This window comes from Miniopterus schreibersii, assembly GCF_964146895.1.
Source record: "Miniopterus schreibersii genome assembly, chromosome: 7".
Taxonomy (NCBI): Eukaryota; Metazoa; Chordata; class Mammalia; order Chiroptera; family Miniopteridae; genus Miniopterus; species Miniopterus schreibersii.
Window position 1 is genome coordinate 11,536,712 of NC_138108.1, and position 14,131 is coordinate 11,550,842.

Below are 14,131 nucleotides of genomic sequence, written 5' to 3' on the forward strand. Positions count from 1 at the left end.
TTTAGTTTCCCAGAGGTACTTTGGCATCAATAGAGTGAATACAACAAAGTGCCTTTTGAGAAACTGTTCTCTGTTTTTTATTTTGATCTGGAACCCAGTAAAGCTAGACTTGAGTGTTTGGAGAACTATATATAATTCAACTCTGAATTTCTAAGGCCCATCAACAGTGCTTAACAGATAATAGTCACTCATATTTGTTGATTTTAATTGAAATTCTTATGAAATTTTCCATCCTGCTTGCATATATAGCACTGACCTATTTTGTTCAAAACCCCTGTAACTTTTCCTTAGTAACACCAGGGGGCACTGTTTCCTTAATAATGCTTGCTCTGAGCAGACAATATTTGGGCTGCCTTTAGGAAGCGGAATAATAGCCAGTCTCATTTTGCCTCACACAGCCCTTAGAAACTCAGAATAGTGAGATTGGGAAGGCAGTTCTCCTTGGACACTGATGAGCTCTAATAGTTTTTTTCTTTCAAAACAATAATGATATTATAATTGAAAATAGTATGTAAAGAAAAAACTATTCTAGGCAAGCTCCTCTAATTGGGGAGCTGCAGTAAGAAAAGAGACAGAGTGGAATGAGTCCTGGTTGGCTGTGCGGAGAAGTGAGTGTTGAACAATTGATTAATGGTTATGCTTTAATGTAAGATAAAGTGATTATTTTTACAAGAAGAAGAATGTCATCCCAGGGAAATCCCGGAACCTGAGGAGGCTTTATAGGGAAAAAGTTAGAGCCAATGGACACTGGCAAGGATGTAGGTGGATACTATTTCAAGCTCATGTGTGTGTCTGTGAGGTCACACAGTCATATTTTTGTTTGTTACTCACTCTTGTGATAGTTTTTAATTTTTTTGAATGAGTAATTCATGAAAGAAAAGACAAACATTTCAGACATTTAAGGGTATACACTGAAAAAAATAGGTCTTCTTTCAACCCCCTTTCCCAGTCCTTCATTTTCGTTCTCTAAAGCAACTACTGATACCAGCTTCTTGTGAATTCTTAAAGAAAGCTCTTATAGACGTATGTATGTATATATTCACAAAATCAAATATCTGGTTATATGTATGTGTTTTCACAAATTGCAGCATGCTATTCACACTGTTCAGTAACTTGCATAGAACTTAGAAATCATTCATCACAAAACCTTTAGAAGACCTGCCTTAATATTTTAATGACAACATAGTGTTTTATTTAAATAAGATATCAACATATGTTTAATTGTTACGCTACTAGTAGACACTTAAGTTGTTCCCATTCTTTTGTTGTTATATTTAGTGAATATCCTTGTATTTACATTTTCTGTGTGTAAATGTGTGGGTAAATTCCTAAAGTGGAATAGCGGAGTCAAGGAACATTTGCATTTCCAATTTTGCTAACATAATGCCAAATTGTCTTGTAGAGAGATTATGCAGCATGACTCCTAGTTATACAGGAGAGTACCTGTTTTCCCACACCCTTTACAAGATAGTGTATTCACATTAATAATTCAATAGTTCTTAAGTCTCTGCAGGATATTATGGGATATATAAAGCTTTGGGTCTCTGCTTTCCAACACTGAGTCAATTTCCACTTCTGGCCAACTTCTCTTATCTTCTCCTTCTTTCCACTGTGTATTCTTTCTAGTATCTAATGTAATTCTTTTTGTTGTTGTTTATATATTTTTTTCTAATGTAATTCTTGATATTCCATATTTTGACTTTCAACTTTGTCACCTCTTTGGCCATTTTATAATTCCTAGGACTCACATGCAAAGGTTTTTTTGGTAGTAGAAAGAGCAAAGACCACAGGCTTCAGAACCAGCAGACCTGAATTTATAACTCAGCTTCTCCACTTTGACTGCTTACATTACCTAGGATAAGTTACTGAATTTTTATGAGTCTCAGTTTCTTTATCTGTAAAGTAGAGATACCAATCACAGCCTTACTATGGAGTTATGAGGATTAAGTAAGAAGACATGGAATATTACTTACCCTTAGCATTATAGTGGACCTGTGAGAGCAAATACTCCAACTTCATAATTTTTATTTTTAGAAAGAATTGGGACCATGAAAGTACTTGGGATTAAGCCATTTTTACATCTAGGTACTTTCAGAGCCAGAACTGGAATTGAGGTTTCCTAATTCCCAGTCTGCTACCCTTTTCACTATATCCAAACCTGGTACGATTCGTCTTGCGATCGATAACCGCCATTCTGCTCTCCTGCCTATGACTAGTGAACATCTCTGTGATGGATCTGAAGACATTGCAGGAAACTAGAAGTAGCTTTTCCTTTGGAGACTGTCAACTCATGCTTCTGTATCCACCACACTTCCTGACCTTAACTCTTTGAGGGCATAGGCCTCATGGGATTAGAGCATGTATTAGGCACACAGTAGGTATTTATTGAATGACTTGTTGAACTGCATTTCTTCCTGTATTGCTGTCTGTAAGTGAAGGGGGTGGGTGGGTGTGCCCCTGCCCTCCAAAAGCATTTCAAGATTTTTCCTCGTAGTGTCTGTGGATTTGCTTTGAAATCCTTTCCTTCAGCCGCAATGCCTTGTTCTAATTAACTGATCTAAGTTAGTGTTCATCTAACTTTGAAGTGAGTTATACCCCAATGATTCACAGTGATGTAACCCAAGCCTATGAAATATTTTAGAAGTTAAAATATTTACTGATAAAATGCTTTTTTTGTTGTTTGCTATATAGACACTGGAGTCTGATAGATAATTTCAGGTGCCTGGTATAGCGTCACTGTGTTTAATTAGAAATGGCATTGATTAACAACTGTTTCTTATCATGTCTCATGTTGTAATTTTTAGTGCCACTCAAAGAAATTGCTATTAAGGTAGCCTCCTAGAGAGAGGCTGGTTAATTAACTTTAAGAGTTTCTGTTATTTGAGGACTGTCACCAAATGGATGGTGATGTTGCTTAGTTAGCAAGTGCAATTACTTTTAATTCAACCTACCAAACATTGACCGGCTTTCATACAACTAGTCACCTGATTTTCTTCCTGATCTACCTTGAACATGACCAAAGTTACCAAAAACAATTCCTAGGAAAGAGGGTTGGGTCTAGAGCAGATAAATTTTCCCAAAGCAGAACTTCTGCATTCTGGACAGTAGTTCCTGGAAGCTTAAGTTTATCCTAAGGATCTGAGCTGGCAGACAGTACCAGTTGGGGTATGCTGTGTGGTGGAAAGAGGTGACTGGTATCTATAGGTGAACTTGATTTCTCGCCCTTCCACTTTGTGCCAGTAGCCCTGCATTTATTGGGCCCTGGTGCTGCCACTAATCCCTAACCTCCCCTCTCCCATCAGAGAAATGTGGAAAAAAGTTCTTTCCTCTCAGTTTGAGCCAAATACAATTGGAGTTTTTAGTAGTAAGTTTTACTAGAAAATTAAAGGCAAACAAAAACAAAAGTCTGAAGAGTTCAGACTTCTGATCCTGATCAAGGTGAGTCTGGCTTGCACATCTAGGGCACTCTAGGACCGTTTCCTTACCTCAAGCCTGTGTGGGGTACCTTGTCTAAAAGTCCTGTTTTAGATCGAGGGCCAGGGTTGGTGTACTATGGCCAGCAGGCCAACTCTGGCTTGCTGCCTATTTGTGTAAAGTTTTATTGGAACTCAGCCACCCTCATTTATTACATGTTGTCTGTGGCTGCTTTCATGCTACAAAAGCAGAGTTGAGTATTGCGACAGGGACTGTATGGGCCGCAGAACGGAAAATATTGACTCTCTGGCCCTTACAGAAAATGTTTGCTGACCTCTGGTCTAGGGCATTTCTTCTTAGTGCCTCCTTCAGTTCATCTCTGGCGGGAAGGGAAAGAAACTCTGATAACATCCCCGAGCTACAAATAGATTATTGATTTTAGTTATTTTCTTTGGCTAAGGCTTTCATCTTTCAAAGACTAATGGACACTTTGCACAGGTGAATTAAATGGTAATTTTGTATAGCTGTACAGTATCGTATGAGAACATCATCCTAGCTGCACTGCAGGATGGCTATGCTGGTGACCGCTTACCTCTTGTTAAGAGCAAGGTGTGTGTGTGGGTGGTTTATTTCCCACCAGTAGGCTGGTCTCTTGATGACTGGCTTGCTTCTGTTACAAAAATGGCCTTAGTCTCTGCTGCATGGGTGGGAACAGATGGAAACTCTGGGCTCATTCTGGGCCATCATCAGCCCTGAAATGGCTCTTCATTAGCGTCTGGGTCAGATTCGACTTTGAAATCTCTCTACTTTCTGTGGATTTTTGTCTCCTATTATATTCCAGCTAGCATCCTGTGTTGCAGCCACATCTAATTTCTTGAAGGTCACTTGGACCTTCTGCGTCTGTCTCTCAGTCTCTGCTGAGAATTGAGTTAGCACTTTCCTCTTATCAGCTGCACCACACCCTTCTCCTGAAATTATTGCTCCAGGTATCTATTCATGAGGAACCTTTTTTTTTTTTTTTAATATGTCTTTATTGATTTCAGAGAGAGGAAGGGAGAGGGAGAGAGAGAGATAGAAACATCAATGATGAGAGTCATTGACCGGCTGCCTCCTGCATGCGCCCTACTGGGGATCGAGCCCACAACCCAGGCATGTGCCCTGAGCGGGAATCGAACCCCAATCTCCTGGGTCCTAGGTAGATGCTCAACCACTGAGCCACACTGTCTGGGCATTCATGAGTATTCTTTATTCTTCCCATTTTTTTAAATCTGTGACTCAAAGAAAATCCTTGAACTTCTTTTATACACTTATTTAATTATTATGTTTATGTTTGCATTCATGTAAATGGACTGCTTGCCTATGACACTATAAGTTCCTATGAAAATATTTATTCAGTATTTTTGCTAGTCCCTAATACAGTGTTATAGAGTATTTTACAGTATTTATTGGCTAATTGCTATCTCTTCCATGAAAGGTCTCCCAGCATTTGATTCGTCCTCTGATGGGCATGAGTCTGGCATTGCAGTGCCAAGTGAGGGAGCTGGCAACATTGCTTTGTATGAAGGATCTAGAGATCCAGGACTACCAGGAGAGTGGGGCTACACTGAGCCGAGGTGAGAGGACATTCTTTGAGATGTTGGATGGGGAATGGTACAGATAACCAGAGGTGCCTCAGAAAAGGGGGAGACGTCCCCGAGGGTGGGTGCTGGGTACTGACCAAAACTGGAGACTTGATGCTTGGTGACGCTTCTCTCTGCCTCGAGTACCTGGCCGGCACCCAGCTGACCAATAGAAGCCGTAACCGAGTCCAGACATGCCCTAGGCAATGGCAAGGAAAGACTTTGGAAAGGGGCCAACAGCTATACAAAATTGTAGGAGGACAACGTGAACTTGGGACTTTAGGAAGCTGCATAGCTCGTTGCAACTTCAGAATAAGAATTCAGCTTGACCTTTGTCTTTGTGTCAGGACTCCTGGAGCACGTGCTGCCGTTTGATGCTCATCGCCCTCTCCTCCTCCTGTTTGCCAGCACACTCTCGTCCCTTCTCCCCCTGGACTAGGCACCTTTGGGTATTGCACCTTTGTGCTTGTCCCCAAGAAGTGTTGGACTCTGTTTCCTTTCTATCTCATAGGTAGGAAGCTTGTCCTAAGACTCACATTTCTTTTCTGTTTCCCTTTATTATAGATCGGTTGAAGACAGAGCCATTTGAAGAAAATTCCTTCTTGGAACAGTTTATGGTAGAGGTAGAGCATTTGTTATTTCCTTTCTCCTGTGCAACTTGGCTTTACTTCCCATTCCCAGGTGCCCGAGTGGTGACTTGTGTTTGGGCGTTAGATTGTGCTCATGGTCGGGAAGCCCTTTCTCTGAAAAAGTTGCCTATAGAGAGTCTGATAAAGCTCGAGATGTACGTGGAGAAGATGGGGGGAAATTAGGGAAAAGAACGTAAAAGGCAAAAACGGGCTGATTAACATTCATAAAACATCTCTGTTAAAGTACCTAGGTATTTCATTTGGAATTTTCTACCCTTGGAAAGCTTGGTTGCCCAGTTGCTAAATTTTTGCTTGTTGAGATCTGATCGCAGGTCTGGATTGTGGAGTGGGGGGGCTAGTTATTATTACTTGTCGAGGCCGCTTCAACATCCCGCAGTAGAGGAAGGTGGAAAGCACAGGGCTACCATTTGGGGACTGTCTTGTGGGCACAGTAGGCTGTGGAAAATCACAGTGTTTATACAAGGGGACTGGCAAAGGAATGAATGGGGAGTAGATAATTGTGGCCTGTCAGAAGCTCCTGCCTAGGTTTCCCTTCTAAGGATTGAGCTTGGCCAAAAGAAACATCTGTTAAATGCCAAACAGGGGGAGTATTATTAATAGTGACCTTTGATAATACCAGTCAATATTGATCTTCTCCTTCTCTAACTCTTCTGGGACTTGTTGGTTGTACAGTTAGTACCTTCGTATTATTGCCCTATTTTCTAACTGTGCATGTTACCCAAGTTGGTACTTTATTATGTAAATAAATAATGCTATTATAATACTATGTTATGTATAAATTGTTTGTATTTCTATCTTGTCTTCTAGGCTAATTTGTAAACTCCTTGTGGATAGGGGCTGTCACTCATACTTCTTTTGAACCTGAAATTAGCACTTTTCACAGAGCTAAGCATACAGCAGGTGTTCTTGAGGGGGAACTTTCTGTTCTGCCCCTGTGTGTTGGCTGAGCAATGACCCCTAATGCTTTGGGTCTTAACACTAACGACAAAAAAATGCGAGTTGAGTGCTAAGTCCGTCTATTGAAGCAATTGTAACTGCAGAAGGAAAGCGTGTATTCTTAAGTTCTGAAGCAGAATAGGTTTCAAGTCTTTATGGGGAAAGAGAAACCATTAAGCCCAGACTTACAAAAGAGAGATTTCCTAGCCCTTTTTCTGTCTGGCAGCTCCCCCTGTCTAAGTTTGGGGATAAGATTAACATAGGCTGGAGGTGACATACTAGTTCAAGCCTTAGCCCCTTAGTGAAACAGTGCAAGGCTCTCTCTTAGCTCAGTAGAGGGGGCCCTTCCTGACCTAGTGCCTACTAAGCTATCCAGCTTGGTTTCTGACATTTTTTTCTTTATGCATGTTATGCTTCTGCCATATAGAATGACTTTTAATCACCAAAAAAGCTTTTTCTGTAACTTTATGTCTTGTACACAGAGTTCCCTTTATCTGGGATGCCCAGTGTCCTGGACTTACCTACCTTGTAAGCTTCTATTCATCTCTTAAGTGTCAGCTTCAGCTTTAGGAGACCTTTCAGGACGCCCCTTGTAAACATAACACTTCATCCCTGCTACTGTACCTTGATTCGTACCTTTATTTTACTACTTATAACTTTGTAATATTACTGTTTGTATGTTGGTAAGACTGTCTTTCTCCTTCACTGAGCTATAGACTGCTTGAGGCAAGGACCCTGTTGAATGCATTTCTGTATCCCCAGCACTGAGCATAGTGCCTAGAACTAGTAGGTTCTCAGTAAGTGTGTGGGTGAAATGTTGCTAAATGTATGCCAGGGGATTTAGACTACATTTGGGGTTTTCGTATCCTGATTCACTTCACAGCTTTGGATAAACCACTTCTCTCAGGGCCTCTGTTTTCTCATTTGTAAGATTGCAGGTTCATCTCTTCCATGCCATTGGGGTGGGGAGAACCCTACAGAACTGAATGTGAAGCATATAGGGCCCTGGCCGGGTAGTTCAGTGGGTTAGAGCGTCGTCCCATACACCAAAAGGTTGCTAGTTCGATTGCCTGTCAGGGCGCATACCTAGGTTTTGGATTTGATCCCCAGTTGGGGCACATAAGGGAGGCAACCGATCTCTCTCTCTCTTCCTCTCTTCTTCTCCCCTCCCTCCCTTCCTATCTCTCTAAACAAATAAACAAACAGACAAACAACCACCCCATATCCTCGGGTGAGGATTTAAAAAATAAAAAGAAAGCATATAGAATCGAGTTGCTAATCTAGGAAGGATATTGGTGTTTTGGAACCAACTACTTCAAGAATACTGGTCCTTTAGGCTTTGGGTGGATCACATCCAAACCACATAGACTTGTAGAATTTTATTATATCTGCAAAGGATCTGAGAGCTAGGTAGCTGTAGCTTTCCATTTCACAGACTAAGAAATTGGGCCTCTGAGAGGTTAAGTGACTTGCCTAAGGTCATAAAGCTATAGTGGTATGTTTGGTACCTCCTACATTTCTTGTCTAGGATTATCCCTGTTTTGTTTTGCTACTTTGGTTGTACACACCATTAGAGGAGAGTTAAGGGCTAGGATAATGTGGAATTCTTGTGACCTCTGGGATCACTGAATGTCCTGCATCGCTGCTAGAACTGAAAGGCTTCCTAACGGGGCTGCAGAACCTCTTATGGCCACTGCATCTTTTCAGTTACTCTGCTTGCCCAGGGTCCTACAAACAGGACACAGAAGGGTCATGAGGTCATCCAAGACCGAGCTGAAAGGATGTGCCATCAAAATAAGCAACACAGGAAAATAAACAAACCAGGGACAGAGAGCTAGGGATGAAGGTGTAGGGGGGCCAGGACTGATGTCAGAGGGCCATGCGGTCAGTGCCTGGGGTCTGTTTGTCCTAGTTCTCATTGGGACTCTTGCTGGGCAAGAGGCCATAGAGATAGGGCAGGGGGGAAGTAGGACAGGGAGGTTTCTAGGATACTAAGACCAGGAAAAATATTTAAGGATTGAACAGCCGTTACTTTTCCGTGTTCAGTCCTTTGCCCCCACCCTCACCCCCAAGAGCCTCTGATTTCTCATTTCCAGGGAGCCCAAGGGGGCCAGTTGATGGTGGCCTAACTAGAGGGGGATACAAGTTGTTGGTACAAGTCAGCTGGGTGGGGCGGCTGCTGGCATGATCCTCATAGAGGGCAAGAGCCCCGTATAGAGCGTTTCCTAGGAGTAGGGGCTGGAAGTCACCTTCAGGAGATGAGCCAAGGAATTAGGGACTAGGATGGCAAGGCAGTAGGAACTGTGTTAAAGGGGAACTTTAGAGTGACTGGGCTGGCACAGCCCACTGTCAGTCTAGTTCACTGGAGGGAGTTCCTTCCCTGGCCCTGTCCATGCCTTTCTCTCTCCATCTGTTTGCCATCAGGCTGTGCGGCTGCTGGCGGGGCTCTTTATTTATTTATCCCAGTGTAATGGGGTGAGGAGGGAGCTGGCCTAAGGCTGGCATTCCGAGGCCAGGCCACGGAGCCACAGGCGGTTTGCATGGGTGTGTGAGTCACTGGGGCTGCATGCTGCTCAAACCAGACTTGGCCAGGCTCTGGGACAGGCAGCCCAAAATAGAGCCCCGCCCTCTGCAGCTGGCAACCCCTGGCTAGGAATCAGCCCTTGACACCAAAACCTGGGCAGTTGCATGAAGTCGGCTTTCTTAGGGAGGGGAGCCTTAACAGAGATAGACATTTTGCAGCTCTCCTCTCCTCTCGCTTCAGAGGAGAGCATTCAGCAGAGCAGTCACTTCTGTTGCTGCATTCTGAATGCCTCGTGAGGCTTAATCTGTTCGGTTTAATACTTTAACCGATTCCTATGGTATAGTTTTAGTTCTGTAACTACAGTTAACATTGATTTGACTCAGCGTCCTAAATGTAGCCATGGCCTTTGTGTCCTGTCTAGTTTTAGTTACGGTCTTCATCCACTGTCTGGTTGCAGCCTGCTTCTAGAGTATATCTTTCAAGCGATGAAGTTATTCATTGCCGCTCTTAGGAAGGTTGTACCAAAGACACCCGTTGAAGATGGGGAGTCCTTTAACCTGAAGATTGTTATCCTGTTAGAGTTGTTCACAGACAGCTTCTACTGTTGTTGTTTTTTTTTGCGGAGAGCTGGCTTTCCCTTTTTTACCTGCCCCTTAAATGTTAGCGTTACCTAGAATCATGTCCTTGACCCTCTCACCCTTCACTCTCTTTCGGAGTTATCTCACCCAGGCCCCAGTTTCAGCTCTCATAGCATACCACTGACTACCAAGTCTCTATCTCCACTGTTTTAGGCCCATATTTCTTCCTGCACGTTTGACATTTCCACCTGGATGTCCCACATGCAACATGCCCAGAATCTGCCCGCCAAACCCATTTCTCTTCTTATATACCTTACCTTGGGGAGCTGCACCATTATCCGTTCCATTTCCTAGCTAGAAACTTAGAAAAAGTGGGAGTCCCCCACTTTTCTCTTGGTCCCCACTTTCAAAGCCTAACTTGTCACCTGTCCTGAACCTGCTGTTTTTCTCTCCTCCAGCTTCCATTACCGTAGGTTCACCGCACCGCACCACACTCATTTTTGGTTTGACCACGCAACAGCCTCCGCCTTTTCTCCCGGTCAGTACTTGTTCCCCTCCGTGAGGTGCGTTGGAGTGTTCTCTTGGGGGCCAAAGCCTGATTGTGTCGCTCTCTTGCTTCTAGTCCTTTAGTGATCCTCAGTAGCCTGCAGGATAAAGTTCAAAACTTCTTGCGTGTCGCCCAAGATTATTCATGACTCGGCCCCGCTGACCCCTCAGCCTGACCCTCTGTCGCTTGCCCACAGCACCCAGTTGCCTCACACTGAAGTGCTGACAGCTTCCTGCCCACATCTCTGGACCCATTTACTTTGCATTCTCTTTGCTCCTGTCCTCACGACAAACCCCTGTTCAGCTTTCCCAGCTTTGCTCAGGCATCATCTCTTTCGTGAGTTTTCCAGGACAATTCTTCCCTTCCTCAGCCCTCTCTCCTTCTTCCAAGCACCGACACGCTATCCTGCTGTTCCTCAGCCCCCTGTACCTACCTCTGCCACGGAGCCACTGTCATCTTTTTCCTGCACTTTGGCAGCAGCCTCCTTACTGGTATCCCTGCTGCGACCCCTGCCCAGCTTCTGGCCAACAAAGTGACCTGATTAAAACGTAAGTCACATCATTGCTACTCTGCTGCTCAAAGCCTGTAGGCCTTTATGCTGCCTGTTCCCTCTGCCTGGAATGCCCTTTCTTCAGATATTTGTGTGGTCAGTTCCCTCGTTTCCTTTATGTATATATTAGTTATCTATTGCTCTGTGACAAATCACTCCAAAGCTAGTGACTTAAAGCAACAAATATTTAATATCTCATGGTTTTTGAGGGTCAGGAATCTGGAAGCAGCTTAGCTGGGTGATTCTAGTTCAGGGCCTCTCCTGAAGTTGCAGTCAAGATTTTGGATGGGAATGCAGTCATCGTAAGAGGCTGGAGATTCAATTCCAAGCTCTCTCACGTGGCTGTTGGCAAGAGGTGCCATTTCCTTGCCACGTGGCGTCTCCATAGGGCTGCTCGCATGAACATCCCTGGGTTGCTCCAGAGCCAGTAATCCCTGAGAGACCAGCACTAAGACCAAGATCAAGACCAGAATGGAAGCTGTTGTCTTTTTATAACCTAACCTCAGAAGTGACATCCCATCACTGCCTTGCTGTGCTCTCTTTATTAGAAGTGAGTCACTCAGTCCAGGCCATACTCAAGGGGAGGGTAATTAAACTTAAGCTTCACTCTTAAGGGGAGGTGTGCTAAAAAATTTGTGGATATATCTACATGGACTACAACAATGTCATTGTTCAAATGTCCCTTCTCGATGGAGTTTACCTTGACTCTCCTATTTAAATTGTAACCCACGTTCCTGCCCCTCTGCACCTGGCACTCTGATTTTACTTCACCGTGTTCTACTTTTTATTTTTCCCATAGCCACTATTTTCTAGCATATAACCATAGCATTCACTTATTCGCTTATTATTTATGGTCTGTCTCCTCCTGCACAAGAATATATGTTTTGTGTACTGATTTATCCAAAGTGCCTAGAACAGTGTCTCTATACATAGTGGGCAGCCAGTAAATATTTGTTGAGTGGATGAAGGAATCATATCTTCTCATTCCTTTTCTAGTTTCCCTGTCTTATGGGTTGACCATCAACTTATCACTTGTTGGTACCCTGAGACTCAGGCAGCCCTGTGGTAAATAGATGAGTAGCCTAAGGAGGAGACCACTGTTAGATTGCCATTCTGTGACTCATCTTGTTTCATTGACACTTCGTTTACTGGGAGATAGTCCCCAACTTTGGGGTGAAGCATAAACCTTGAATCTCTTATCATGGAGAGACCCTAGAACCTCTTTCATAGACCCAGTTAAATTAAATATCTGAAAAACCAGAGGAATAAGAACTTAACGAAATCCTGGAAAGAACATTAGTCATAGAGCCAAAAGTAAGTTATTTAGTTTCTTCTTTCCTCAGCTTTTCCTCTCTCTGGGCTCTACTTCCACGACTGGAAGGGCTGCTCCTCTGCCATGCACCTGTCGCTCACCATGTAGAGGAAGACACAGGATTCAGGGGATGTTTGTCAGTATCCTCTTGGGCATGATACAGAAGGATGCATCAGAACGTCCTCTCTACCACTGTGTGTGTCACTTCTCTGACTTCTCTGATCCAGAGAAACTTGCAGTTAATTCATGCTTCTGGAATTCAGTATAGTGCACTATGCTGGGTTCTGTGAGCATATAAGGTAGGGTAATATTGTCATCAAAGAGCTCACTGTGCTTAATGAATGATAATAGAGGCCACAGTAGTGGAGTGATTGAAAAAAGCTTCTTGTAAAAGGCAGGTCTTGAACTGGACTATAATGATTTGTTTTCAGTTTTGCTAGGGAAATATTTGGAAGGCAATTTAGGTGGAAAGCGCGTGGGCAAAGGACATGCAATAAGAGTAAGAGTGGGTGAGGGTTAGTGGGAAATAAGGTTAGCAAGATAATAACCTGAGGCCAGGTTGTGGAGGGTCTTAGGTGCTGGTCTGGAAGATGGGTGTTTTATTCTGAAGGTAAGTGTTTTTTAGCTTTTTTCCTGCCTGTAATCCATTTATTTGCCCATTTCAGTCCGGTTGTTAACATCTATCGTAACATGCAGTGGTTCTCAAACAGAGGCTCGTCTCCTAGGAAAGAGATGTGGCACTTCCTTCTCACAGTTATTAATTACTGCTGTAGATAGTGGGAAACCAATGAAAGTCTTCACTGGAGAATTGACATATGAAAATAATCTTTCAGGAAGATTAGGCTGTCAGTGGTATGCCTGTGTGATCTGAAGAATAGTGGTGCCATTGACAGACTGGGAAAAATCATGGGTGGGGCTCAATTAAATCTAATCTTGGGCATATAAAGGAATGGTTTTCCTTATTTAAAACACAAATCCACCAGTATTTGAGCTCTGGAATGAAAATCTCCGGGGAGGAAGGGATGGCTGCACATGTTTCTCAGCTATATTTCTTCTGAATTTTGCTTTCTCTTTGGAGTTTTCTCACTGTGACTCCTATAGTCACCATTGAGCCCTGCTACCAGGGGTCACCATTTCTTTTCTTTTGGCCCAAGAATGTATAAAAAGGCCTCTTTATTTCCCTTTTACAAAGCTTTATAAGGGCTTATACTTTCAAAAGAAAATTTATTAAAAATCAGAGGGAAAACTAAAAGGAAACCAATATAGAAAATGCAAATGGGATAAAATTACTTATTTCCAAAAGATAGGTTTCTAATTCTGGGAATCCCAATAGTGAAGGAAGGACTTTATCATGTTCCAAATTCTCTTATCTGAAAAAGCTCAAAACCAAATATTATAAACTCAGATGCCTACAGAAGATAGGCATATAACTAAATATGTGTATCCAGCTGCATAAACGACTAGAGATTTGTGGGAGCCTGTGGAAAACTAAGTCGTGCACCCCCCCCCCCCCCCCCCCCCCGTATCTAGACCCAGATAGGCTAGCACAATTTAAGACACTGCTCCAGGGAGTTGTGCATCTCACTTTGTTCAAAGGAAGTTACCAACTCTTCTAAAATAAAAATGCTTTTTTGTTGTTGTTTAGCTTCACCAAATCTACTGTTAGTCTCTCATGTGGTTTTAATCTCCAGTCTGAGAAGACCACTTAGTTCAGAATTGAGTTTGAGGCAGTGTTGATTGATGCCTTATTTCTGGCAAATATATAGCCCCTTTAGGCCTAACCTATAAGCTTCACATGCCTCTGGGGCATTTTGCTGTGATTCACATTTGAATCTCCCTCTTTCCCCCCTTGTAGAGGAAGGGTTTCACTAAACTCCATTGGTTACAGTATGCCCATTTAACAATGCCTTCTTTTATAAAAAAAAATAAATCGATGGTTTATATATAATTAGCGTTAATTTGAAAACATAAGATGAAGATCTTTTTCAATACATGCTGGAT

The 14,131-nt window shown here is 42.9% G+C and overlaps 1 protein-coding gene across 4 annotated transcripts in view; it reads left to right on the top strand.

Annotated features, from left to right (window-relative positions):
• The window catches only part of NHEJ1 (non-homologous end joining factor 1), a 71,613-nt gene that overhangs the window by 4,718 nt on the left and 52,764 nt on the right, over window positions 1-14,131 (top strand). For 3 of the 4 annotated variants that reach the window (XM_081143299.1, XM_081143298.1, XM_081143300.1), the window contains exons 4-5: window positions 4,889-5,027; window positions 5,598-5,656. The exons of the other annotated variant lie outside the window; for it this stretch is intronic. In XM_081143299.1, the coding sequence (XP_080999425.1) occupies window positions 4,889-5,027; window positions 5,598-5,656 (198 nt within the window). The remainder of the gene's footprint in view (window positions 1-4,888; window positions 5,028-5,597; window positions 5,657-14,131) is intronic. 4 annotated transcript variants of the gene reach the window in all.